The following is a 26,716-nucleotide window of genomic DNA, read 5'->3' as shown; positions in this document are numbered from 1 at the left end:
AGAAGTTCAAAGATCCAGGATTCCATTGAATGCCCATATAACTCATTATACTTTAATATCATATAGCTGCCTACAAGTGGCATCTTTTTGAGAAGTAGCAGGATTATAATGAACAAACATGTAAACACAGTGACAGAGTTCGCTACCGTGCGTGATGTATAAATGGATCCCAGCAGGTAAGAACAAGAAATTCTCCAAAGGAAAAGGAGAGAACTTTAATTGTGAGCTGTCACATGATCAGTAAGTGCCCTGTTTTTGATTGGCAGAACATCATATTCATCTGATCAAATTAAGTGCATTTACATTCTGAAAAAAATTGCAATTCAACCTCTCAAAAATATCAATTAATGCTAATAAATGATATAAGACTTCCAAAGCAAATGGAAAAATAGATTTGTCTATAGATTACATATCAGTAAACAACAATATTAGATATCCTATGCAATACATTTTACAGCAATAAGCTTTTCTGCTATAACGTACCACAGGCATCAGTAGCTACTTTTTTAAAGTCATTCAAAAAATCTGAAAGAACAGAAGCTGTATTTTATTAACTGATTAATGTAGAATAGACTTAAGTTATGCTTCCTTTTTATTCTCTTAAAAAAATATTAGAGATATCACAAGACACACCCACAACATGATACAAGATATGTTTAAGTATAGGCACCGATTACCTACTTCTCGAGTTGAGCACGGCCAATGGACAACACAAGCGGACAAAACACCTATGGAAAAATAAATGGCATGATATTGCTTAATTAAATGGCAGAGACACATTGCCAGTCATGCCTGACTTTAATAAAAGCGACACAGAGCACAGGAATATAAAGCACGGGATGACCCAGCCACAGTGTATGGCATGTTACCACAGTAGACAGCGTGCAGTAGACGGGAGCCTTATCCAAGCCAAACAAGATCATCAACATAGTACATATTGATCATAATGTGATATCACTTGTGACTGACTAAACACATGCAAGAAGAGATGGGTGGAACAACTCTGAACTGAAGCCCCTTACTAACCCATAGCATGTGGCTCAAGTGTTTCCCTACAATCTAACCAATCACGGAGCTTGAACACATTTGATTCATTTGAGTTTGGGTTGGATGCTGCTCCAATCTACAATGCATGGCCTGAAGTGAGGAGTGGCACTTGGCATAGAAACCGCAATCAGACATCAGTAATGTACTGTAGTTGTGGTGTGAAGTTTGGCACCTAAAACACCCTACGATGTGTGTGTAGAACGAAACAGCACAGAAACATACAGACTGGTTTATAGACAGACAGTCCCTCACTCACACATAGAAGTCTCTTTTTTTAAATATTGCACATACTAAAGAACAGTGAAGGAGATACGTACAGTATAGCCTGGTGTGACAGGAGTGTGTAAACCATATCGACTCTAACCCTGGAATATCGTCATCATTTCCACCTTGATCACCTCAGCCACGCACCATGAACGATCACATCCAATTCAAGCATCCATGGGACCAACTCCGCTCCATGGTTAATTATACGTTTTTTTTTTTTAAATGCTACAAACTGAATTGAAGCACTGTAAAATAAGATATTGTAGTTATTTTTGGAACGGTTCAGTGTGTGTTACACTAAAGACCTGTAGAAGGTCAGTCAGTGCAGCTAGTGGGGTCCAGACCATCACTGGGGGGGAGTGGGACTTGTAGTTCTAGTAATAGAAGTTAGGCTGTGTGAAGCTGTCTGCTCTGCATGTCATTTCAACTGGAGGATGTGCACGTCTGTTGCATCCTTGGAAACGTGCACAGCCCATTCACACTCCCTCACTACAGATTCAGGTTTTCGAGCATGTGCACACTCTGCCACAGGTTCAATGTCCTCGGCTGAAATGCTCGCCCACGGCAGAGTTAAGACTTGAAGACGTGCACGGCCCGCACCACGTACTGCCTGCAGATGGGGCACTCGCTCATTCTCATCCCACATTTGGTACAGGTGACCATGTGGCCGCACTCCAGCAGCACACAGTCGATCACAGCGTCCATGCAGATGCGACACAGGTGATCATCAGAGGCCAGCTGAGCCTTCATACTATCTGTGGAGAGAAACAAGGTATGAGGAAACAGCATTACCCTACGCAGTACGCAGCCTGAGGATGGCCGTCTTCTCTGGTTCATTCACATACCCTACATCAGTAGCAGTGGAGCCCTCAGAAAACGGGCTCATTGTAATGGCTGGAATGGAATAATTGCAACAGAGTCACGTGGTTTCCATATATTTGATCTGTTTGATACCGTTCCATTCATTCCATTCCAGCCATTACAATGAGCCCATCCTCTTATAGCTCCTCCCACCAGCCTCCTCTGATCAGTAGCTACATGATGTATGTAGTGTGTCAATAGTCAGTTTAAACTGGTCTCTCTCCAGAACAACACTTAGTGTGTTAAACAGCAGGGTTAATGGGTCTCTCTCCAGAACAACACTTAGTGTGTTAAACAGCAGGGTTAACTGGTCTCTCTCCAGAACAACACTTAGTGTGTTAAACAGCAGGGTTAACTGGTCTCTCTCCAGAACAACACTTAGTGTGTTAAACAGCAGGGTTAACGGGTCTCTCTCCAGAACAACACTTAGTGTGTTAAACAGCAGGGTTAACTGGTCTCTCTCCAGAACAACACTTAGTGTGTTAAACAGCAGGGTTAACGGGTCTCTCTCCAGAACAACACTTAGTGTGTTAAACAGCAGGGTTAACGGGTCTCTCTCCAGAACAACACTTAGTGTGTTAAACAGCAGGGTTAACTGGTCTCTCTCCAGAACAACACTTAGTGTGTTAAACAGCAGGGTTAACTGGTCTCTCTCCAGAACAACACATAGTGTGTTAAACAGCAGGGTTAACTGGTCTCTCTCCAGAACAACACTTAGTGTGTTAAACAGCAGGGTTAACTGGTCTCTCTCCAGAACAACACTTAGTGTGTTAAACAGCAGGGTTAACTGGTCTCTCTCCAGAACAACACTTAGTGTGTTAAACAGCAGGGTTAACGGGTCTCTCTCCAGAACAACACTTAGTGTGTTAAACAGCAGGGTATAATGCAACTCTCAAGCCCTTTATATTATTAGGAAGGGTGTCTCAAAGACCTGCACTACAATGAAACCTGATGAAGATGGTGGGATTCAAATAATATGACGGGTCGTAATGAGGTAAGAGTTGTTAGGGACCGCGTTAATGACAGGATGAACGACAGGCCTTCAGTACTAATGAGATGATGGAAATGAGAACAACATGGAACCATGCCGGGAAATATGATCAGGATCCGACGGAAATTTGACTTCAGCATGCATCAATATGGAGAGTTGTATTTTAAGACAGTGCTGAGCACTCTGTGGTTTTGCAGTTGGGATGATGGTGGAGTTAGACATGCTTTACACAATAATTCCTTACCTCCCACTGCACCATTGCATATAGGTGGAGGATATGCCACCACTTAGAATGAAAGCACATACCAAAAGAGCCATTAGTGATTCTAACAGGATACAAGCTCTTACTCCAATTCTTCCACCTCACGTAGTACTGAGAACAACTCCTGTACACAGTCATCTGATCCAGCAGTGAATGAGAAGTCACACTTTCACACAAATATGTGCATGTTATATACAACCCAACGATAGTGTTGAATGCTCACCTGCGGTCATGCTGTTGATGTTACTGACATTTTCCACTAAAATAAAATCAAGAAATGCATTTTTAATACTGTGCTGTATCTGGAACTGTAAATAACACCAATCAAAAAAAGATGTTTTAACTTTCTTAAGTTTCTATATGGTTGAAAATAGGGTTTAACTGGAGATTGATAAGCTACAATGGTCGTTATTAACAGGATCACTATGGGTTCTAGCTGAGGTTGAGGTTGGTTGGTAAAGGAGGAAATGATTCAACGTGGTGCTTACTGGACTTCCTGTTCTGCTCGTTCTCCCTGTAGAGCCGATGTACCCGCTCGATCAGCTCCCACTTCTCACAGCAGCCAGAGTAGTTGACAAAGTTACGGGCCAGAATCTCTTTGAGCTGCCGAACAGACAGGCTCTCAATGTCCCCCTCATTATCCAGGTCAGACAAAGAGGCCCGCATCCTCCTCTGCGTCACCGGACTGACCTACCAGAGAGAGAAGAGGAGGCCCTTCAGAAAACATGTGCAAGCCAACAAGTTCAACTACGACTAGGTTTTTGTAGTGAACGCCATGGTCATTGAAGCAATAGCACAGAGTGAATCCTCTCACAAGAGTGGGTCAGTGAGTTCTCTTCAGTTAAACACATGCGGGGGAGACAGAGGCAGAGCTGGCTGTCTCACCTCTATGATAGGTTCCCTGGCAGGTTCCAGGTGCAGGAGGGGGATGGTTGGAGCTTCCCCATGCGGCTGGGGTTTCCACAGAAAACAAAACATAGATCAAAAAGACGGTCAGATTCAATTTTTGAAATGGTATGAAAGCAGATAAGCAGCTTTGAAATACTTGTTTTTTTCCCCCGACAGGATGCTCCTCACTCTTTCGCCCACAAATCAGAATGTCTATAAAACACCACAGGGTGGGCTCTAATCACGAGACTTCCACTTGCAGTTAATCACATTGATATTTGATGGCTCTCTTAAAATGTCTGATAAGGAAATTCGGTATGGAGGCGTGTCCTCTAAAAGGTCGTCCGTGTTACACTTAGTATTCAGCATCATTTGCTTCTTCTAATCTTCAAATCAGTGGTTAACTATTCCCTTTTTTGAAGGCGATGGCTTTATTAGGAGTTTGCCTGCGACCAGAATCCAATGGTCTTGGCAGGGATGCAGCAAAAACGCAGAGTGAGTCTGGTGAGAATGCGTTTGGCTTGCGGCATATTGCCCTACATTAACTTAGCCCTTTATGTGAAATGAAGAGAGTAGCTCCACTGGACCATAGCACATAAAGCAGTTAGCTAATGGTGCAGGCCGCCGGGCATTCTTCTGGTGTGACATCACAATGAGGGATGGGTGTGTAGGGGTCGGGGGACGCTGACGTCCCTGGTCGTACATGCACACACACGCGCTCCCTCCGTCACATTCCGCTGGACCAATAAGCCAGCAGGCTCCCAGCATGCACCTGCGTTAATAATGCATCAGCAGTCCTGTTGGTGGCGTGCTAGCCTCCCCAGCCCAGATGTCACGCTCGAACGATCGAACCGCTGTGCAAGCACCGGGCACCAGCGATGCCCATAACCAGCCGAGGGCGTTACAGTTAGTGCATTCATCTTAAGATAGTTGGTGAGACAACCACACATCACTGTCCGAGTACCTCTCCTCGATAGCAGCAAAGACAGTGCTAGAGGTATCACAATAGGAGGATGTTGATGTTTGGGATGCCGAAGATGACCCCAGGGACAGAGATGTGAGAAGTACTGTTGTCTTTCTCTTTCTCTCTGTCTTCTCAGTTACAGCTGTGCGGTTGAGAGGAATCAGAAGCCAGCCTGTGTGCGACTGAGCGTGACATAACCGACTCAGCTTAACAGGCAAAGGGTTTAAGCCTTGACTGTTGCTGACTGGCTCCAGCTCCCAGGGTGACACTGTAAATGCAGCTGTTTCCAACAGTCAGTCAAGTGGACGTCAGCTCACTGCAGTAGCGCTGGGCTTTTCCCTGTGTGAGTGAGGCACCTCATTCATGTCAAACACACACAGCACCAGACTGTATCAAACTGTTTGTTTTTCTGGCTGCAAAGAACAGGGCCTGACTGCAATACTACACTGCAATTACTAGACTGCTTGGAAGCTTTTCATGCTCCTATATTTAGCCTATATGGTTTTCCCAGGGGGTTACTTTCAGTAGGACTGGGGACAATCATAGCCCTACAAACCAGCACTAGAGATCTAGAACAGATTGCACGTTGCTGATTGTTATGCTTAGCTGTGACTTCACACTGACAAATATGCTTCCTACATCCGTGCCATGTGCTCTTCAAGCTTCACATTAATTAGCTTTGAAACAAGTAGGACAGATGTCAAAAGAGTAGGGAAGGCAGTAACAGAGGGGGGCAGACGTGAGGGAATGGGACCAAGTTTTGTGTGTGTGTATGTGTGTCCGCGTGCGTGTGTGAGTGTGTTGTGTGTGTGGATGTGTTGTGTGTGTGTGTGTGTGTCCGCGTGCGTGTGCGACTGTGCATGCGTGTGTGAGTGTGTGGGTGTGTGAGTGTGTTGTGAGTGTTGTGTGTCGTCACACCTGGCTCTGAGCGGTCCCTGAGCTGTCACTCCGGCTGAGAGGAGCGTCTCCCTGGGAGGCAGAGAGCACCGACTGCTCCGAGGCGGAGCGTCGTGTGGCTGAGGGGGGCGAGGCGTGGAGGGAGTGGGGGAGGGAGTGCAGGCTGTCTGTGTCCTCCTCCTCCTCCTCCTCCTCTACAGCTCCTTGTGTGGAGGTGTTTTCCCCTGCTTCCAGGTGGCAGAGCACCAGGTCCACCAGGTCCTCCTTCTCCCTGCAGGTGTCTGTGGGGATGTTGCGCAGCAGCAGGTACTGGCGCAGGTCTTTAACGCGCAGCGCCATGAGCTGTGGTCTCTGGAAGGCCGTGCCGCGCAGGAGGTGACAGGTGGTACAGCAGCGGAGGTTCTCCTGCAGCACCGAGCACAGGGCACAGAAACTCTTCTTACAGTCCGAGCAAATGTGCTGAGAAAGAGAGGGAGAGAGAGAGGGAGTAGAGAGAGGGAGAGAGAGTAGAGAGAGAGAGAGAGCGAGGGAATAGAGAGAGAGAGGGAGTAGAGAGAGAGAGGGAGTAGAGAGAGGGAGAGAGGGAGTAGAGAGAGGGAGAGAGCGAGGGAGAGAGGGAATAGAGAGAGAGTTAGTCGAGAGAGAGTAGAGAGAGAGGGAGTAGAGAGAGAGGGAGTAGAGAGAGGGAGGGTGTAGAGAGAGGGAGAGGGAGTAGAGAGAGGGAGTAGAGAGAGGGAGTAGATAGTGGGAGAGGGAGTAGAGAGGGGGAGTAGAGAGAGGGAGAGGGAGTAGAGAGAGAGAGGGAGTAGAGAGAGAGAGAGGGAGTAGAGAGAGAGAGAGGGAGAGAGGGAGTAGAGAGAGGAAGAGTCACCACACACATTTAGAAGACAGGCGATCCCATCAGCCAGTCATGTCCATTCCTCCTGATCAATTAATTACTAGATTTAATTAATTATTTGGCATCATGGAGTCATTTAACTTTCCTGTTTTTGGAAATATATTAATTACAGCTAATGAGAGGGATTTGCCAAATTTGCTAGCCAACAGCTTTCCAAAACAAGGACTCATTTGTGAAGGTGGTAAATGACCTTTTAATGGTGTCAGACCGATCTTTCCTCATGCGCCGAGATCTTAGTGCTGCTTTGATACCATCGATCACCACATTCTTTTGGAGATATTGGAAACCCAAATTGATCTACACGGACAAGTTCTGTCCTGGTTTGGATCTTATCTGTTGGAAAGATATCTGTTTGTCTCTATGGATGGTTTGTCCTCTGACAAATCAACTGTAAATTTCGGTGTTCCTCAAGGTTCCGTTTTGGGACCACTATTGTTTCCACTATATATTTTACCTCTTGGGGATGTCATTCGGAAACATAATGTTAACTTTCACTGTTATGCGGATGACACACAGCTGTACATTTCGATGAAACATGGTGAAGCCCCAAAACTGCCCTCGCTGGAAGCCTGTGTTTCAGACATAAGGAAGTGGATGGCTGCTTGTTCTAGGTCCCAAGAAACAAAGAGATCTTCTGTTGAATCTGACAATTAATCTTGATGTCGTCTCGAATAAAACTGTGAAGGACCTCGGCGTTACTCTGGACTCTGATCTCTCTTTGAACGAACATATCAAGACTGTTTCAAGGACAGCTTTTTTCCATCTACGTAACATTGCAAAAATCAGAAACATTCTGTCCAAAAATGATGCAGAAAAATTCATCCATGTTTTTGTCACTTCTAGGTTAGACTACTGCAATGCTCTACTTTCCGTCTACCTGGATAAAGCAATAAATAAACTTCAGTTAGTGCTAAACACAGCTGCTAGAATCTTGACTAGATCCAAAACATTTGATCATACTACTCCAGTGCTAGCCTCTCTACACTGGCTTCCTGTTAAGGCAAGGGCTAATTTCAAGGTTTTACTGCTAACCTACAAAGCATTACATGGGCTTGCCTACCTATCTTTCCGATTTAGTCCTGCCGCACATACCAACACGTACGCTACGGTCACAAGACGCAGACCTCATAACTGTCCCTAGAATTTCCAAGCAAACAGCTGGAGGCAGGGCTTTCTCCTATAGAGCTCCATTTTTAATGGAATGGTCTGCCTACCCATGTGAGAGACGCAGAATCGGTCTCAACCTTTAAATCTTTATTGAAGACTCATCTCTTCAGTGGGTCATATGATTGAGTGTAGTCTGGCCCAGAAGTGTGCAGGTGAACAGAAAGGCACTGGAGCAACAAACCGCCCTTGCTGTCTCTGCCTGGCCGGTTCCCCTCTTTCCACTGGTATTCTCTGCCTCTAACCCTGTTACAGTGGCTGAGTAACTGGCTTACTGGTGCTCTTCCATTCTGTCCCTAGGACGGGTGCGTCACTTGAGTGGGTTGAGTGGTTGGTGGTTGAAGATATCCCTCTAGTGGTGTGGGGGCTGTGCTTTGGCAAAGTGGGTGGGGTTATATCCTGCTTGCTTGGCCCTGTCCGGGGGTATCGTCAGATGGGGCTACAGTGTCTCCTGACCCCTCCTGTCTCAGCCTCCAGTATTTATGCTGCAGTAGTTTATGCGTTGGGGGGCTAGAGTCAGTCTGTTATATCTGGAGTCTTATCCGGTGTCCTGTGTGAATTTAAGTATTTTCTCTCTCTCTCTCTCTCTCTCTCTCTCTCTCTCTCTCTCTCTCTCTCTCTCTCTCTCTCTCTCTCTCTCTCTCTCTCTCTCTCTCTCTCTCTCTCTCTCTCTCTCTCTCTCTCTCTCTCTCTCTCTCTCTCTCTCTCTCTCTCTCTCTCTCTCTCTCTCTCTCTCTCTCTCTCTCTCTCTCTCTCTCTCTCTCTCTCTCTCTCTCTCTCTCCCTCCCCCCCCCCCCCCCCCCCCCCCCCCCCCCCCCCCCCACCTGGACCTGAGCCCTAGGACAATGCCTGATGACTCCTTGCTGTCCCCAGTACACCTGGCCGTGCTGCTGCTCAGGTTTCAACTGTTCTGCCTGCGGCTATGGAACCTGTTCACCGGACGTGCTACCTGTCCCAGACCTGCTGTTTTCAACTCTCTAGAGACAGCAGGAGCGGTAGAGATACTCTGAATGATCGGCACAGCCAGAAGAGGACTGGCCACCCCTCATAGCCTGGTTACTCTCTAGGTTTCTTCCTAGGTTCTGGCCGTTCTAGGGAGTTTTTCCTAGCCACCGTGCTTCTACACCTGCATTGCTTGCTGTTTGGGGTTTTAGGCTGGGTTTCTGTACAGCACTTTGAGATATCAGCTGATGTAAGAAGGGCTTTATAAATCAATTTGATTTGATTTGATTCCCTATGACATCACCATGTTCTAGGACAGAGGAGGACTTTATCTCATTTCTTGGCACATAAAATCTAAATAATATTATATGGCAAATTGCCCAGATATTCCTGACATTCACAAGCTTATCTTGGTTTACTGAGGCAATTCAGATGAATCGACTGACAGACAGCCAGTTTGAATGGAGATTTTTCCATGTCATTGGTGTGTAAATGAGCAGCGGACCACTCTGACAGATCTATTCTTCAATCATCAGTGTTAATCCCCCTGAACCTCTGCTTTCATGACACAAATATCAAGCTGAGCCACACACACACACACGTGTGGTTATAATATAACCCGGGACTGAATCTGCCATCGGCATAGCAACAGGTGTGAGCGGGCTGATAGAGCAGTCTGAGCCTGGAAGCTCAGAGAACGCTCCAGGGGCTTCCATCGCTGTCCCAGCATGCCACACTGTCAGACAACGCCTAGAGACACTCTGCCATTTACCTGTCTGCAGTCTAAGCTGGTGCCCTGGTGTGGCCATTATGATTGAGTACTTCATATGGAAGTTAGTTTTATTTGTTTATTTTTAAGGGGCGCATTCTTCCTCCTCCTCCTCATCTTCTTACACACTGTCCTCATCAGCTTTCTCATCATAAACAACATCATCATCGTCATTCTTTTACACACTAAAAACATCATCCCCCTCACCACTTACCTTGCGCCTGAAGACAGAGAAGGCCAGCCCACAGGCCTTGCAGAGCTGACCTACACTCCCTGCGCTGGTGGGGGGGTAGGTGGAGTACCCGGCGCTGGGGGCAAAGCGGAAGGGTCCCGCCCCGGCCCCGAACCCTGGCTGCTGCCCGCGCACCGTCCCGGTGCCCATCACCTCGTTCAGCAGCCCGCAGCATGATGCCCACATGGACGATGCCCCTGCCTACGACACAAACATACACAGCATGCACGTCTGTTCTCCAAGTTTGAATGCCTAGTTTAGAGTCCTATTATCCATCCCAGTAGGTTCATAAACAATATGCCTTTGGCAGTACTGAAATCATAGTAGCCTGCAATGCAATCAATACAGTGCCCCAATTTCATCCCTTTTTTACAACTTTTGTTGCAGGTCACATCACTAAGGGAAAGGATCTCAGACTTCACACTTTATTTGTCATTTGTCCCTGAATCCCACAATGCCTCAGTGTGATCTTCCGCTGCTCAACAACCTTTCCCCTCAATGAACTACATGCCTTTGTGGCTCCTGAGTTCCTCTACAAAAGGCATTGAAATATTGTAATACAGTCTCTGGGATCCTAGTGCATTGAAAATTGTGTAGCAGTGCATGGCGGCAGCCGGCGTATTCAGAACAGAACGTATTCAGAGGCCTGTGAACAGTGGAGCAGCAGAGGCGGATGTTACGGTTTATAGAGCTTCAGAAGAAAGACTTAATAGTCTCTCAGACTGGAACGAACAGGGTGAAAGACACAAAAAAAGACAGGACGCGGGCTGCAAATACATTACTATGAGAACTCTTTGGGTCTGTTTGAGGTTGAAAATGACTGAGTCAAGCACCAGAGTAGAGGTCGACCGTTTAATCGGAATGGCCGATTTCAAGTTTTCATAACAATCGGAAATCGGTAATTTTTACACCTTTATTTAATCTTTATTTAACTAGGCAAGTCGGTTAATAACGCATTCTTATTTTCAATGACGGCCTAGGAACGGTGGGTTATCTGCCTTGTTCAGGGGCAGAACGACAGATTTTTACCTTGTCAGCTCAGGGATTCAATCTTGCAACCTTACAGTTAACTAGTCCAACGCTCTAACCACCTGCCTCACGAGGAGTCTGCCTGTTACGCAAATGCAGTAAGAAGCCAAGGTAAGTTGCTAGCTAGCATTAAACTTATCTTATAAAAATCAATCATAATCACTAGTTATAACTACACATGGTTGATGATATTACTAGTTTATCTAGCGTGTTCTGCATTGTTTAAAATAGATGCAGTGCGCATTTGCGAAAAAGGACTGTCGTTGCTCCAACTTGTACCTAACCTTAAACACCAATGCCTTTCTTAAAATCAATACACAGAAGTATATATTTTTAAACCTGCATATTTAGCTAAAAGAAATCCAGGTTAGCAGGCAATATTAACCAGGTGAAATTGTGTCACTTCTCTTGCGTTCATTGCACGCAGAGTCAGAGTATATGCAACAGTTTGTGCCGCCTGGCTCATTGCGAACTAATTTGCCAGAATTGTACGTAATTATGACATAACATTGAAGGTTGTGCAATGTAACAGGAATATTTAGACTGATGGATGCCACCCGTTAGATAAAATACAGAACAGTTCCGTATTTCACTGAAAGAATAAATGTCTTGTTTTCGAAATGATAGTTTCCGAATTCGACCATATTAATGACCAAAGGTTCGCATTTCGGTGTGTTATTATGTTATAATTAAGTATATGATTTGATAGAGCAGTCTGACTGAGCGATGGTAGGCACCAGCAGGCTCATAAGCATTCATTCACTTTCATGCATTTTGCCAGCAGCTCTGCTGTTTATGACTTCAAGCCTATCAACTCCCGAGATTAGGCTGGTGTAACGATGTGATGTGAAATGGCTAGCTAGTTAGCGGGGTGTGCGCTAATAGCGTTTCAAAAGTCACTCGCTCTGAGACTTGGAGTAGTTGTTCCCCTTGCTCTGCATGGGTAACGCTGCTTCGAGGGTGGCTGTTGTCGATGTGTCCCTGGTTCGAGCCCAGGTAGGAGCGAGGAGAGGGACGGAAGTTATACTGTTACACTGGCAATACTGGCAATACTAAAGTGCCTATAAGATATTCCAATAGTCAAAGGTATATGAAACACAAACGGTATAGAGAGAAATAGTCCTATAATTCCTATAATAACTACAACCTAAAACTTCTTACATTGAAGACTCATGTTAAAAGGAACCACCAGCTTTCATATGTTCTCATGTTCTGAGCAAGGAACTTAAATGTTAGCTTTCTTACATGGCACATATTGCACTTTTACTTTCTTCTCCAACACTTTGTTTTTGCATTATTTAAACTAAATTGAACAAGTTTCATTATTTATTTGAGGCTAAATTGATTTTTTTGATATATTATATTAAGTTAAAATAAGTGTTCATTCAGTATTGTTGTAATTGTCATTAATACAAATACATTTTATTTTTATTATTATTATTATTATTTTTAAAATCGGCCGATTAATCGTTATCTGCTTTTTTTGTCCTCCAATAATCGGTATTGGCGTTGAAAAATCATATTCGGTCGACCTCTACACCAGAGCCCAAACAGCCTGTCCTAATGAGCTAGTCCAAAGGGGATGTTGCAATTAATCAATACATTTCTGTCCATTATCTAATGAATAACAACATTGCAGCAGGAAAGTGACCACAGCTCTTATTGACAAAAAACACCAGATGAGAGGAAGGTGAAAATATCTTCTCTACGTAAAGACTTCTATGGTTACTGTGGGAGCAGTGGGGTAATTTCTCAGTTATGACAGCCTTATGACCTGGTAGAGTAGGTGCACTTAGGGATATTAGTGTGGTCAAGGACCATAAGAGGACCGTACAGTGCATGTGACATGTTTGCCTGATCAATGTTTTACTGACAGCAAGACTGTCCACTCCAGAGCCTCAGACCCAAGATGGTGTGATCTCAGGCGCAGCTCCTTGGAGCATACTGATGAGAGGATGAGGGAGGGGCTGGGAGAGAGAGAATATGTCTTCTGTTCCACGGTCTGGGGAATCAAGAGCTGACATGAGCATACAGTATGTGGCTCTGTCGGAGTTCAGAAGAGAAGCCAGTGTATATTTTACGAGCAGGGGTCTCCGCTGTCCACAAATAAAGCTCTGCTCAGCCATGACCTGCCACAATACTCAGGCCTGCCCTGTGATCTCACCTCAGTTACATAAGTGCATGTCAGATGGCTAGATGGAATATGTAGAACTGACTGCACTGAGAAAGAGAAGGTCTTCTCGGAAATACATTACAGCAATAAGCTTATTGTGAAACTGAACAGAAAGGACCACAGCAGCTCACTTTCTAGTTCCAGTTTTACAGATAATATTTTGCTTTGTTGCCTTCAGAAACTATTCATACACCTTGACTTATTGCAAAATGTGTTGTGTTAGAGGCAGAATTCACAATGGGTTCAATAAAATTTAACTTCTCACCCATCTCCACACAATACCCCATAATGGCAAAGTGAAAACATGTTTTTAGAAATGTTAGCAAATTTCTTGAAAATGAAATACAGAAATATCTCATTAACATAAGTATTCACACCCCTGAGTCAATACATGTTAGGATCACCTATGACAGCGATTACAGCTGTGAGTTTTTCTGGGTAAGTCCCTAAGTGTAAATAAGAATGTCTTAACTGACTTGCCTAGTTAAATAAAGGTAAATAAAGAAAAAAAGAAAGTGCTTTTACACACCTGGATTATACAATATTTGCACATTACTTAAGTGAAAACTGTAACTAGGCCACTCAACATTAAAATGTTGTCTTAGTAAGCAACTCCATTGTATATTTGGCCTTGTGTCTTGCGTTATTGTCCTGCTGAAAGGTGAATTAGTCTCCCAGTGTCTGTTGGAAAGAAGACTGAACCAGGTTTTCCTCTAAGATTTTGCCTGTGCTTGTTCTATTCAGTTTCTTTTTATCCTAAAAAACTCTAGTCCTTGCCAATGACATGATGCAGCCACCACCATGCTTGAAAATATGAAGAGTGGTACTTAGTGATGTGTTTGATTTGCCCCAAACATAACACTTCTTATTCAGGACATAAAGTGAATTTCTTTGCCACATTTTTTGCAGTTGTACTTTACGGCCTTATTACAAACAGGATGCAGGTTTTGGAACATTTGTATTCTGTACAGGCTTCCTTCTTTTCGCTCTGTCAATTTGGTTAGTATTGTGGAGTAACTACAATGTAGATCCTCTCACAGCCATTAAACTCTGTAACAATTGTTTATATATTTACTTATACCCAATTGGTAGTCTCGCCTCTCCCGTACAGGCTCGGGAGAGGCGAAGGTCGAGAGCCACGAGTCCTCCAAAATACAACCCTGCCAAGCCGCACTGCTTGCTTAACCCAGAATCCAGCCGTACCAATGTGTCAGAGGAAACACTACAACTGGCCACTAGTGCCAGCCCGCCACAAGGAGTTGCTAGAGCGCGATGGGCCAAACCCTCCCCTAACCCAGATGACGCTGGGCCAATTGTGTGCCGCCTCATGGGTCTCCTGGTCACGGCCGGCCTGGGATCGAACCCGGGGCTGTAGTGACGCCACAAGCACTGTGATGCAGTGCTTGAGACCACTGCGCCACACTGGAGCCATTACTCTGTAACTGTTTCCTTCCTCTCCGGCAACTAAGTTAGGAAGGACGCCTGTATCTTTGTAGTGACTGGGTGTATTGATACACCATCCAAAGTATAATTAATAACTTCACCATGCTCAAAGAAATATTCAATGTCTGTTTTTTTATTTTAACCCATCTACCAATAGGTGCCCTTCTTTGCGAGGAGTTGGAAAACCTCCCTGGTCTTTGTGGTAAAATTTGTATTTGAAATTCACTGCTAGACTGATATTCACTTTCAGATAATTTTATGTGTGGGATACAGAAATAAGGTAGTCATAACAAAATCATGTTAAAGACTATTATTGCTCACAGAGTGAGTCCATGCCACTTATGTGATTTATTAAGCACATTTGTATTGCCATAACAAAGGGGTTGAATACTTAATCACTCAAGACATTTCGGCTTTTCATTTTTAATTAATTTGTTACATTTAAAAAAAAACATTGGACAATTCCTTTTATTGTGTGTAGGGGGTATTGTACGAAGGCCAGTAACAAAAACATCATTCCACTTTGACATTGTGTGTAGAGGGTATTGCACGAAGGCCAGTAACAAAAACATCACAATTGAATCCATTTTAAATTCAGACCCCTTGACTTTTTCCACATTTTGTTACTTATTCTAAAACGGATATACACACAATACCCCATAATGACAAAGCAAAACAGGTTTATACATTTTTGCAAATGTATAAAAAATAAAAACTGAAACATCACATTTACATAAGTATTCAGACCCTTTACTCAGTACTTTGTTGAAGTACCTTTGGCAGTGATTACAACCTCAAGTCTTCTGGAGTATGCCGCTACAAGCTTGGCACACCTGTATTTGGTGGGTTTCTCCCATTATTCTCTGCAGATCCTCTCAAGCTCTGTGAGGTTGGATGGGGAGCGTCGCTGCACAGCTATTTTCAGATCTCTCCAGAGATGTTTGATTGGGTTCAAGTCCGGGCTCTGGCTGGGCCACTCATGGACATTCAGAGACTTGTCCCGAAGCCACTCCTGGGTTGTCTTGGCTGTGTGCTTAGGGACGTTGTCCTGTTGGAAGGTGAACCTTTGCCCCAGTCTGACGTCCTGAGCGCTCTGGAGCAGTTTTTTTTATCAAGGATCTCTCTGTAAGTTGCTCCGTTCATCTTTCTCTCGATCTTGACTAGTCTCCCAGTCCCTGCCATTGAAAAACACCCCACAGCATGATACTGTCACCTCCATTCTTCACCGTAGGGATGTGCCAGGTTTCCTCCAAACGTGACGCTTGGCCTTTAGGCCAAAGAGTTCAATATTGGTTTCATCAGACAAGATAATCTTGTTTCTCATGGTCTGAAAGTCTTTAGATGCCTTTTGGCAAATTCCAAGCAGGCTGTGATGTGCCTTTTACTGAGGAATGACTTCCGTCTGGCCAATCTACCATAAAGGCCTGATTGATGCAGAGATGGTTGTCCTTCTGGAAGGTCCTCCCATCTCCACAGAGGAACTCTGGAGCTTTGTCAGAGTGACCATCGGGTTCTTGGTCACCTCTCTGACCAAGGCCCTTCTCCTCCCCGATTGATCAGTTTGGCCGGGTGGCCAGCTCTAGGAAGAGTCTTGGTGGTTCCAAACTTCTTCCATTTAAGAATGATGGAGGCCACTGTGTTCTTGGGACCTTAAATAATGCAGACATTTTTTGGTACCCTTCCCCAGATCTGTGCCTCGACACAATCCTCTCAGAGCTCTAGGGACAATTCCTACACCCACATGGCTTGGTTTTTGCTCTGACATGCACTGTCAACTCTGGGACCTTATATAGACAAGTGTTTGCCTTTCCAAATCATGTCCAATCAATTGAATTTACCACAGGTGGACTCCGATCAAGATGTAGAAACATCTCAGGGATGATAAATAGAAACAAGATGCACCTGAGCTCAATTTCAACTCATAGCAAAGGGTCTGAATACTTATATGTAAATGAGGTGTTTCTGTTTTTTATTTGTAATACATTTCCCAAAATTTCTAAAAAACTGTTTTCCCTTTGTCATTGATGAGGGGGAAAAACAATTGTTTAATCAATTTTAAAATAAGGCTGTAATGTAACAAAATGTGGAAAAAGTCAAGGGGTCCGATTACTTTCCGAATGCACTGTATGTCAATGCTACAGTATTCACACCCCTCGACTTTAAAATGTAAATGAGCCACCATGACTCAGATGCGCCCCTTCCCTTTGGACAGTCACTCAGTGGGCCATTACTACACCCTTCCTCCTCTTTTCTGCTAGATTTACCAAGATGAGGCACAGCGGTCTGGCCATAAAATCACTCATATCTGGCCCAGTGCCAGAGGCAGAGCTTTCCCCTGTCACCTCAATTAGCACCCAGTAAGCTCTGCAGGGAGGGACTGCCAAAGCATACAAGAGATACCTGCAAACAAGAGTTACACTACAGTGCACTACTCTGTTACCAATATCTACACTTTCTTTGCGCTTATTAATATCTCATCTACTGATCATGAAGATTAAATATTAATTACTATAACATGCCTGGTTGTGGGCAGTTTTATCTGATGGGGGGGGGAGCTTAACCCCACCTGTCATGTTTGACTGTTTTCTACACTGTTAAAATGTCTATCTCATGATGTGCTGGACCTGCTGATGAGCATTGTGATATTAAATGCTTCTGACCTTTGACTTCTATCATCCTTTTTTTGCAGACTATATGACAGTGTAAGACATTCCCTAAAGAACAAAGACCAGACAAGGTTGACAAACTGTGCAAATAATTTACGTTTTCTTCCTAAACGCAAAATCCACCAATTCTTCACGTTTTTTCACTAGAAATGATTGCTTATGGGTACCTTAATGTGTGTGTAAAATATTACTGTTCTCCTCTACTGTTTTTTTATTCATAGATTTTAGATGCGTATTCAAAAATAACGCTATTTATCCATTCTTTAGATGGAATGGAATGTTCGCATCCTATATATTTGACCGTGACATGCCGTTGTCTCACCAAGCTATCTTAAGCCCAACGGACTAACTGTAGGTCATTATGGATAAGAGCATCTACTAAATTACAAAAATGTCTAACCTACAGATCTCATTTTACTGTACTGTTTATACTGATGTCACAAATGTACAGTTCTTTATTCAAAATGTCGTTTCTGTTACATTTGACTGTGTATAACCTATCAGTACTACTTATTTCTCCGAGAGTGAGGGGGATATTGTTCAGCAAAATAAAATGATTATTTATCTCTGAAAAGAAACCATCAAGTGATAGATTTCAAACAAATGCATGTCTGTCATTGAACAACCCCATACCATGATTAGATAGTGAAAAAACACACCAATCTCTTTCATAAATTCTTCATACAATAAAAGTGAATATATCAACATTTCAATTTTTTTATTATATAGCGTTTTGTAGTGGTGGAAGAAGTACCCAATTTTCATACTTGAGTAAAAGTAAAGATACCATAATAGAAAATGACTCAAGTAAAAGTGAAAGTCCACCAGTAAAATACTACTTGAGTTAAAAGTCTAAAAGTATTTGGTTTTAAATATACTAAGTATCAAAATTAAATGTAATTGCTAAAAAAAAGAATTAATCATTTTCAAATTCCTTATACATATACAGTACCAGTCAACAGTTTGGACACACCAACTCATTCAAGGGGTGTTCTTTATTTTGACTATTTTCTACATTATAGAACAATAGTGAAGACTATGAAGTAGCACATATGGAATCATGTAGAAACCAAAAAAGTGTTGAACAAATCAAATATATTTGAGATTCTTCAAAGGTGCCACCCTTTGCCTTGATGACAGCTTTGCACACTCTTGGCATTCTCTCAACCAGCTTCACCTGGAATGCTTTTCCAACAGTCTTGAAGGAGTTCCCACATATGCTGAGCACTTGTTGGCTGCTTTTCCTTCATACTGTGGCCCAACTCATCCCAAACCATCTCAATTGGGTTGAGGTCGGGTGATTGTGGAGGCCAGGTAACCCCCATACTCTAATTCAATTCCCACTCTCCCCACTACATATGGCAGAAAGGTAGGCCTCACTTGAAGCCTGATCAGGAGTTAATGTGCTTTTGAGTGAAATCGGCAGAAGCGTTGAGCCAAAATGTGGAGACAAAGTGTGGGTTAAGGTTAGAGTTAGGGACAGGGTTACAGATAAGGTTGAGCTGGGAGTTTATATGAAGTTAGGGTTGAGGCTAGGTTTAGGGTTGAGCCGGGAGTTGATATTAAGTTAGGGTTAGGATTGAGGCTAGGTTTAGGGTTGAGCTGCAATGTGGACATGAAGCTAGGGTTAATGCCTCAACCCTAGACACACTGGCCACCCCTCAGAGTCTGGTTCCTCTCTAGGTTTCTTCCTAGGTTCCTGCCTTTCTATGGAGCTTTTCCTAGCCACCATGCTTCTACATCTGCATTGCATGCCATTCTGGGTTTTAGGCTGGGTTTCTGTACAAACATCTGCTGATGTAAAAATGACTTTATAAATAAATGTGACAGATTGGCATAACCCTAACCTTATTCCAATTAACAATTAATTAATTTGCCCCTCTTCCCACTACATGGCAGAAAGTTAGGCCTCGCTTGAAGCCTGAACTAGATTTAATGTGCTTTTGAGTGACATTGGCAGAATGGTTGAGGCTAGAAAGAGAAATCACGCATGGGGTCGTTCAACAGACACTACCGATGAACCCAAGCCTATATCTGACCATGTGAAATGAACTCTTCACATTGAATACTTGGTCCTACAGAGAACAAGGCATTTCTCTCCATAGAAATTACCTACACCCCTCACATAATCATAAAGCTCCGTTAACTGCGATTGAGATAGCTAATCGTCCTTGCACGCAACCAATCGTGACCTTATAGGGATGCCCTGTGTTGTGGTTCAGCTTCCTGTGGCAAAAGGAAGTGTCTTAATTCATCCTCAACATGGTCCTTCATTCTCTCCCTGTAGTTACACAAAAACACTGTCTTCCATCCTCTGTAGAACGGTCAATTCTTAACGTAAAGACTTGAAACTCAGGGCATCATTAAAGAGGGTCCCCAGGAGGCTGTACATTTAATCCTATGATTACAGAAAGTGACTTAATAGGGGGTCATATGGGCAGTTTCAAAGGGTTAAAAAGGTTGAATCTTCCCAAATTGTACATATTTGTGACTGGGGGACCTGGCATATGAAAGTCAATCGCCCCAAAATAATGTTTCACCACCATTGGACACAATGGTCTTGCAAGTCAGAAACTAAGAGCATTGTTATGAATTCCTGAATGAATTCAGAAGAGGATATTGGTCTTTTTTTCTTTCTTTTTTTGGACTTGAAACTGTCTGTCTGTCTGTCTGTCTGTCTGTCTATCGGCTGTCTGTGGGAGAGTAGAGGGAGAGATAAGAGGAGGGAGAGGCAGGAAAAGAAGGAGGGAGAGAGAATGAAGGGGGAGGAGAGAGAGAAAAAGAGAGAGAGGGAGGGTGAGAGTGGGAGGATTTTTAAAGAAGGGGGAGGGAGTGAAAAGAGAATGAGGGGGTGATAAAGAGGAAGTAAATAGTGAGAGGCAGACATTAAATAAACGAGAAAAACATTAACCTTGTTACATTCATCTTTTCCCAATGACTACAATGTATTGAGAAAAATATCAACCCTGTGACGCTCATCTTTTCCCATTGACTGCAATGTATTAAGAAAAACATTAGCTAATTCAACATTTTACCTTTTTGCAAAAAGGTGCCAGGATGACGTTTTCCTATGATATCATGTTGCAAAGCCTGAATACTCATAAACTGTAAACCAGGTCTAACCCTGCACCTCAGTTCCAGTAATAACCAGGTCTACACCTTTGACTGAGTCCCAATACTAATATAACCCAGATCTACACCTGTATATCTCAGCCCAAATAGCCAATTATCTTGGTTCGTATGGGTATGTCCCAGTACTCTGATAAACCAGGTCAACTCTTGTGACTATTCAGCAAAACTCACATAAACCAGGTCTACCATTGTGTAAGAGACACTAAAGACACCTTTTGACATTAAATATTTGTTACGTTATTACACAAATTCAGTTTATGGGTCCATACATGGCCAATTCCCCCTGATTTAAACATGTTGGCGCTAATGGAAAACCATCTGTAAAATAATCTTGATCAAGTATATCCATTACCCAACTCAACTTGAATCTACTGAAAAAAGCAATCATCTGCTATGATAAACTATATACAGTGCCTTGCGAAAGTATTCGGCCCCCTTGAACTTTGCAACCTTTTGCCACATTTCAGGCTTCAAACATAAAGATATAAAACTGTATGTTTTTGTGAAGAATCAACAACAAGTGGGACACAATCATGAAGTGGAACGACATTTATTGGATATTTCAAACTTTTTTAACAAATCAAAAACTGAAAAATTGGGCGTGCAAAATTATTCAGCCCCTTTACTTTCAGTGCAGCAAACTCCCTCCAGAAGATCTCTGAATGATCCAATGTTGACCTAAATGACTAATGATGATAAATACAATCCACCTGTGTGTAATCAAGTCTCCGTATAAATGCACCTGCACTGTGATAGTCTCAGAGGTCCGTTAAAAGCGCAGAGAGCATCATGAAGAACAAGGAACACACCAGGCAGGTCCGAGATACTGTTGTGAAGAAGTTTAAAGCTGGATTTGGATACAAAAAGATTTCCCAAGCTTTAAACATCCCAAGGAGCACTGTGCAAGCGATAATATTGAAATGGAAGGAGTATCAGACCACTGCAAATCTACCAAGACCTGGCCGTCCCTCTAAACTTTCAGCTCTTACAAGGAGAAGACTGATCAGAGATGCAGCCAAGAGGCCCATGATCACTCTGGATGAACTGCAGAGATCTACAGCTGAGGTGGGAGACTCTGTCCATAGGACAACAATCAGTCAGTCGTATATTGCACAAATCTGGCCTTTATGGAAGAGTGGCAAGAAGAAAGCCATTTCTTAAAGATATCCATAAAAAGTGTCGTTTAAAGTTTGCCACAAGCCACCTGGGAGACACACCAAACATGTGGAAGAAGGTGCTCTGGTCAGATGAAACCAAAATTGAACTTTTTGGCAACAATGCAAAACGTTATGTTTGGCGTAAAAGCAACACAGCTGAACACACCATCCCCACTGTCAAACATGGTGGTGGCAGCATCATGGTTTGGGCCTGCTTTTCTTCAGCAGGGACAGGGAAGATGGTTAAAATTGATGGGAAGATGGATGGAGCCAAATACAGGACCATTCTGGAAGAAAACCTGATGGAGTCTGCAAAAGACCTGAGACTGGGATGGAGATTTGTCTTCCAACAAGACAATGATCCAAAACATAAAGCAAAATCTACAATGGAATGGTTCAAAAATAAACATATCCAGGTGTTAGAATGGCCAAGTCAAAGTCCAGACCTGAATCCAATCGAGAATCTGTGGAAAGAACTGAAAACTGCTGTTCACAAATGCTCTCCATCCAACCTCACTGAGCTCGAGCTGTTTTGCAAGGAGGAATGGGAAAAAAATTCAGTCTCTCGATGTGCAAAACTGATAGAGACATACCCCAAGCGACTTACAGCTGTAATCGCAGCAAAAGGTGGCGCTACAAAGTATTAACTTAAGGGGGCTGAATAATTTTGCACACCCAATTTTTCAGTTTTTGATTTGTTAAAAAAGTTTGAAATATCCAATAAATGTCGTTCCACTTCATGATTGTGTCCCACTTGTTGTTGATTCTTCACAAAAAAATACAGTTTTATATCTTTATGTTTGAAGCCTGAAATGTGGCAAAAGGTCGCAAAGTTCAAGGGGGCCGAATACTTTTGCAAGGCACTGTATATTAAATTAGATCACACATGTGACCACTAAGATATGTATATGCCACAAGCATCATGGATTCAATGTATTGAAAATGAAGGCACATATGTAAACTAGACCCTTTAAACATTAGATTTACAAAAGACAATATTTAAAAATATTTATTTTTTAAATGAATGTATTTGAAGAGTTTATTCCCAAAACACTGTATTCACCAATTTTTCACATTTGTGTTTTTACATCAGCAATTATTTCTTATGGGTCCCTTCATGTGTGTTTAAAATATTACTGTTCTCAGATGTTGTTTTTATTTTTGGTGTGCAAAATGCTATATATCCTTTGTTTAGCTGGAATGGAATGTTGGTATCCTGTATATTTGACTGTGACAGGTGGTTGTCTCACCTAGCTCTATCTTTAGATGAATGCACTTACTGTAAATCCCTCTGAATAAGAGCATCTGCTAAATGACTCAAATGTCCAATGTATAGACCTCATATTACCGTATTGAATTATTATTTTATTTTTTAGAAATGTAGTTATTTGTTACATTTGACTGTGTAAAACCTAGTAGTACTACTTCTTCCTCTCAGAGTGAGGCGGATATATATATATATAAAAAAACAGGATTATTTGTCTCTCTGAAATGAAACCGTCAAGTGATAGATTGTAAACATACTGATTAGATTTTGGGGAAAAAACACACCAATGTATTTCAGAATTTCTTTAAACAATAAAAGCACATTTTACAGACAAATTTGGAATGAAACTCTCTTAGTTTTTAAGCTGTTGAATACAGACTTCTGGTGCCAAATTCATCAGGAAAAGGACACCTTGGAGATTTCTGCTTGTGGTCTTGTGACCATTTTGAGAAATCATATGAAACTTCTCTGAATCATACTAGACACCCTAATATATTGCTTAGTTGTTGATAAGTACAACTTTAACTTCTCTAAAACCTTTAAAGTACCAAAATATTGTTCTCACTATTGTGACTGATGAGATTAAATGGGTTAAAGGCTGTTGGCACATCTAGAAATAAGACCTCATTCTTACGCAGTCAAAAAAAAAAGAAGTGAAGAACAACTGCTTTAAACACTTACTCTTGGGGTGGAAGAGGACAGCTCCTTCTAATAAAAAATAGTGATTTGGATCAGGGAATATTTTGTTTGCAGGAAATAAAAATGAAGTGGTGCGTCTGCTCCTGTGATATTAAATACAGTATGACTGCTGTATTTAATAAACGGATACCTTTCTGAGTATGTATCACATTTCATTCCAACAAACCATAGCTCATCTCACAGGTCCAAATCCATTTTGGACTTCAGAACTGTGTCATGGCAGTCAACCTATCCTGAGTGAATTCTCTTGCACAATAAAACAATATACCCCAATGAGCAACAGACCTGTCTCGAACAAGTCCCCATGACAATTCAATGGAACTCAAGAGAAGTCATGTTGAGTAACAGAATGCAGTATCATTTCATTACCTGAAAAACGCACGATACACCGACTGCAACAACAACAACAAAAAACGGTTAATGTGTGTTTCTGCACGTACTGTATTTCAGCTATCATCCTCCATTTCTCATGAACTGAAAAGCTCATTTTCAATATAAACCAGATTAGTCAACAAAACATCACGGCGTTCTCTCTGGGACAGATTATGGTTTGTCATGATCAGAAAGAAGACCAGGTGACCTTTCACCTGCACTGAGACAACAAGGACAATATGGAATACCTGAAGATATAGATGTTACACAAACATGCAATAATACACATGTGTTTATGATAGGCCTTTGAACAATCATAGCCAGCATTTGTATCGACACTTGTCTAACATCAATGTGTTCCTTCATTGCATATACAAGGAAGATACAGTACGTCTTCACTGCAAAGTATTCACCTCCCTACAATGGGTGGGGATAAACTCCTTATGTTTACTTTGCAAAGCGCCTTGTGATACTATTGCAATTTCAAAGACAACTGCCTGCTGTATAACATAACACTGATATGCTGGATCGGAGCCAAACATTACCATTGGAAATAATTGCTCAATTTAGAAAATCTTTACTCCAAATTCTATACTCTGATACTCATTAGTGTTGCAAGAAGCAGGACTTTTAAAAAGGGGGTAGAGGTGGTTAATTAAAACGAGGTAAATAACTTTCCCGCAAATTGGATACTCTCACTGACAAAGTGCAAGGGGGTTATTTTTCATAATCATCCATCCTCCACCTCACCATCACCATTGTTATTGTTCTCGCCTGTTGTAGCACTACCGGTCAGTGAGTTGTAGAGATTACTGAGTCCAAAGGCTAACTAAGTACGGGTATTTATCAACAGACCAGAAATCTCACAAATATTTCCTCACTCATTGACTGCAGTATACTGATCTCATTATAGCAGATTAACGCTGGGAAATGGAATAGACATCGCACTGTGGTCCCAGTCTGACACTGGTGCACAGTGGTACAGTCCACTAGTGTCAGACTGAGGGTCAGAAAGCGCTCATGACCATCAACATATAATATCATATATGGATGCCATTATAAATAGAACGCAACATAAATATTTCAACCCTGAGAAAATATTCCAACCGGTAAAAACATGAATGTTACTCACCTTATACATGCATCCGTATAATCAGAGTTTGCAACCCTTTAAAGCAAACGACAACACAATTCATGTATTGTAATTTTATAACATTGCATGGGTTTGACTGCATATGAAATTGACATTTTGTTTAAATATTTGTCGACAACCGTAATTGAAAGTTGTAAAATAGATAGAATGCAAGCCGGTTGTGCAAAAATATAATAACACAGATACTTTGACATTGCAATAGGCTTACCATACCTTCATTCCGACTCCCGGTTCTGGAATTTGTCGAGTAATATTAGAATGATGACCATTGCAAGGGCACAAGGAATCACACCATTACGTCTTCCCTCTCAGAAGCTCTCTGTGTATTTGCAGAATGAGCATAACGCAACGTACAAGTCACCCTGGACCAATCAGCAAATAACCTGAGGTACGGTTATCTTTACCAGCCAATCGCCTTTTCAATTGCCGCATAGTAGGCGTTCTAAACTATCCTTAGACACGCGCACGTCTTGATACGGGCAACCCGCCGTACACTATCGATATTTAATTTAGATATTGGGAATTTATGAAACGCTGTTTCAGCATTTTTTATTAAGATGTTAACTTGATTATGTTGCAACATGTTTAGGGGTGAACATGAAACTAGTGCACAGTGCACAGGTGAGTTATATCTCAGTAGGCTATGATTTCATTTTAGCCAAACACAGAGCCATCGAACACACCTGTGGCTTCATATCTGCGGATCACTTCACTGCACTAGAAGTCTATAACAAATTATAGAGCCTAGTGAACCTCTGAATGGTCATTTGATTAGCCTATGATTATCAGTAATGCATACACAAATACTTATTTGGGGAAAAAAATACAGTGTCTACTATATTTTGCATGATTTTCATCTGATGTCTTGAATAAGTATTATTTCACAAAACACTTAATCAGATCACTTAATCTCTAAAACCAATGTCAAATAAATGTGAGGCTATGCATCTGGCTCTACAAACTTCAAAGTAGGAGGGGAAACAAGTGTGTGTTTGTGTGTGTGTCAGGGTGATCAGAAATGCAAATGGACCCTAGGCTTGCAGATGCTGAGAGAGAGAGAGAGAGAGAGAGAGAGAGAGAGAGAGAGAGAGAGAGAGAGAGAGAGAGAGAGAGAGAGAGAGAGAGAGAGAGAGAGAGAGAGAGAGAGAGAGAGAGAGAGAGAGAGAGAGAGAGAGAGAGATGCTGCAATGGAGAGATTACAGCACAACAAAACATTAGGCCTACACAAAAGAGAAGTAAATAAACAAACCTCTGCAGACAGCATTAGTCATACAAGGAATAATCCATGCACAGAAAGGTGCATATGTACACTATAACCCACAACCTGCAAAAATCACATACTTCAGAAGTTGCTTTTTTTTAACTTCTTATGGGTAGACAGTAAGCCTGTCCAAAATAAATTTAGCCTGTTCCAAATATTAGGGACATTTGTACCATAAATTG

General features: G+C 42.4%; 1 protein-coding gene across 3 annotated transcripts; it reads right to left on the bottom strand.

The window, feature by feature from the left end:
* Positions 1–195: 195 nt before the first annotated feature.
* On the bottom strand, positions 196–25,620 carry rnf34b (ring finger protein 34b). Of its 3 annotated transcripts, none has more exons than XM_021602662.3 (9): positions 25,487–25,620; positions 25,253–25,288; positions 10,165–10,383; positions 6,199–6,636; positions 4,314–4,379; positions 3,917–4,118; positions 3,652–3,687; positions 3,411–3,452; positions 196–2,069 (listed from the first exon to the last, which is right to left on the bottom strand). In XM_021602662.3, the coding sequence occupies exons 2-9, from the start codon at positions 25,259–25,261 to the stop codon at positions 1,885–1,887; spliced, it is 1,197 nt and encodes a 398-aa protein (XP_021458337.3). In that variant the 5' UTR covers positions 25,262–25,288; positions 25,487–25,620; the 3' UTR covers positions 196–1,884. The 3 variants fall into 3 exon arrangements, with proteins under 3 accessions (XP_021458337.3, XP_021458338.3, XP_021458339.3); XM_021602663.3 differs by having other exon boundaries at positions 25,482–25,609; XM_021602664.3 differs by lacking the exon at positions 3,411–3,452.
* Between the last annotated feature and the right edge of the window lie 1,096 nt (positions 25,621–26,716).

This window comes from Oncorhynchus mykiss, chromosome 5 (assembly GCF_057628025.1).
Source record: "Oncorhynchus mykiss isolate SJ-2025 chromosome 5, ASM5762802v1, whole genome shotgun sequence".
In the NCBI taxonomy this organism is placed as follows: Eukaryota; Metazoa; Chordata; class Actinopteri; order Salmoniformes; family Salmonidae; genus Oncorhynchus; species Oncorhynchus mykiss.
This window is presented reverse-complemented; position numbering and strand designations above follow the sequence as displayed.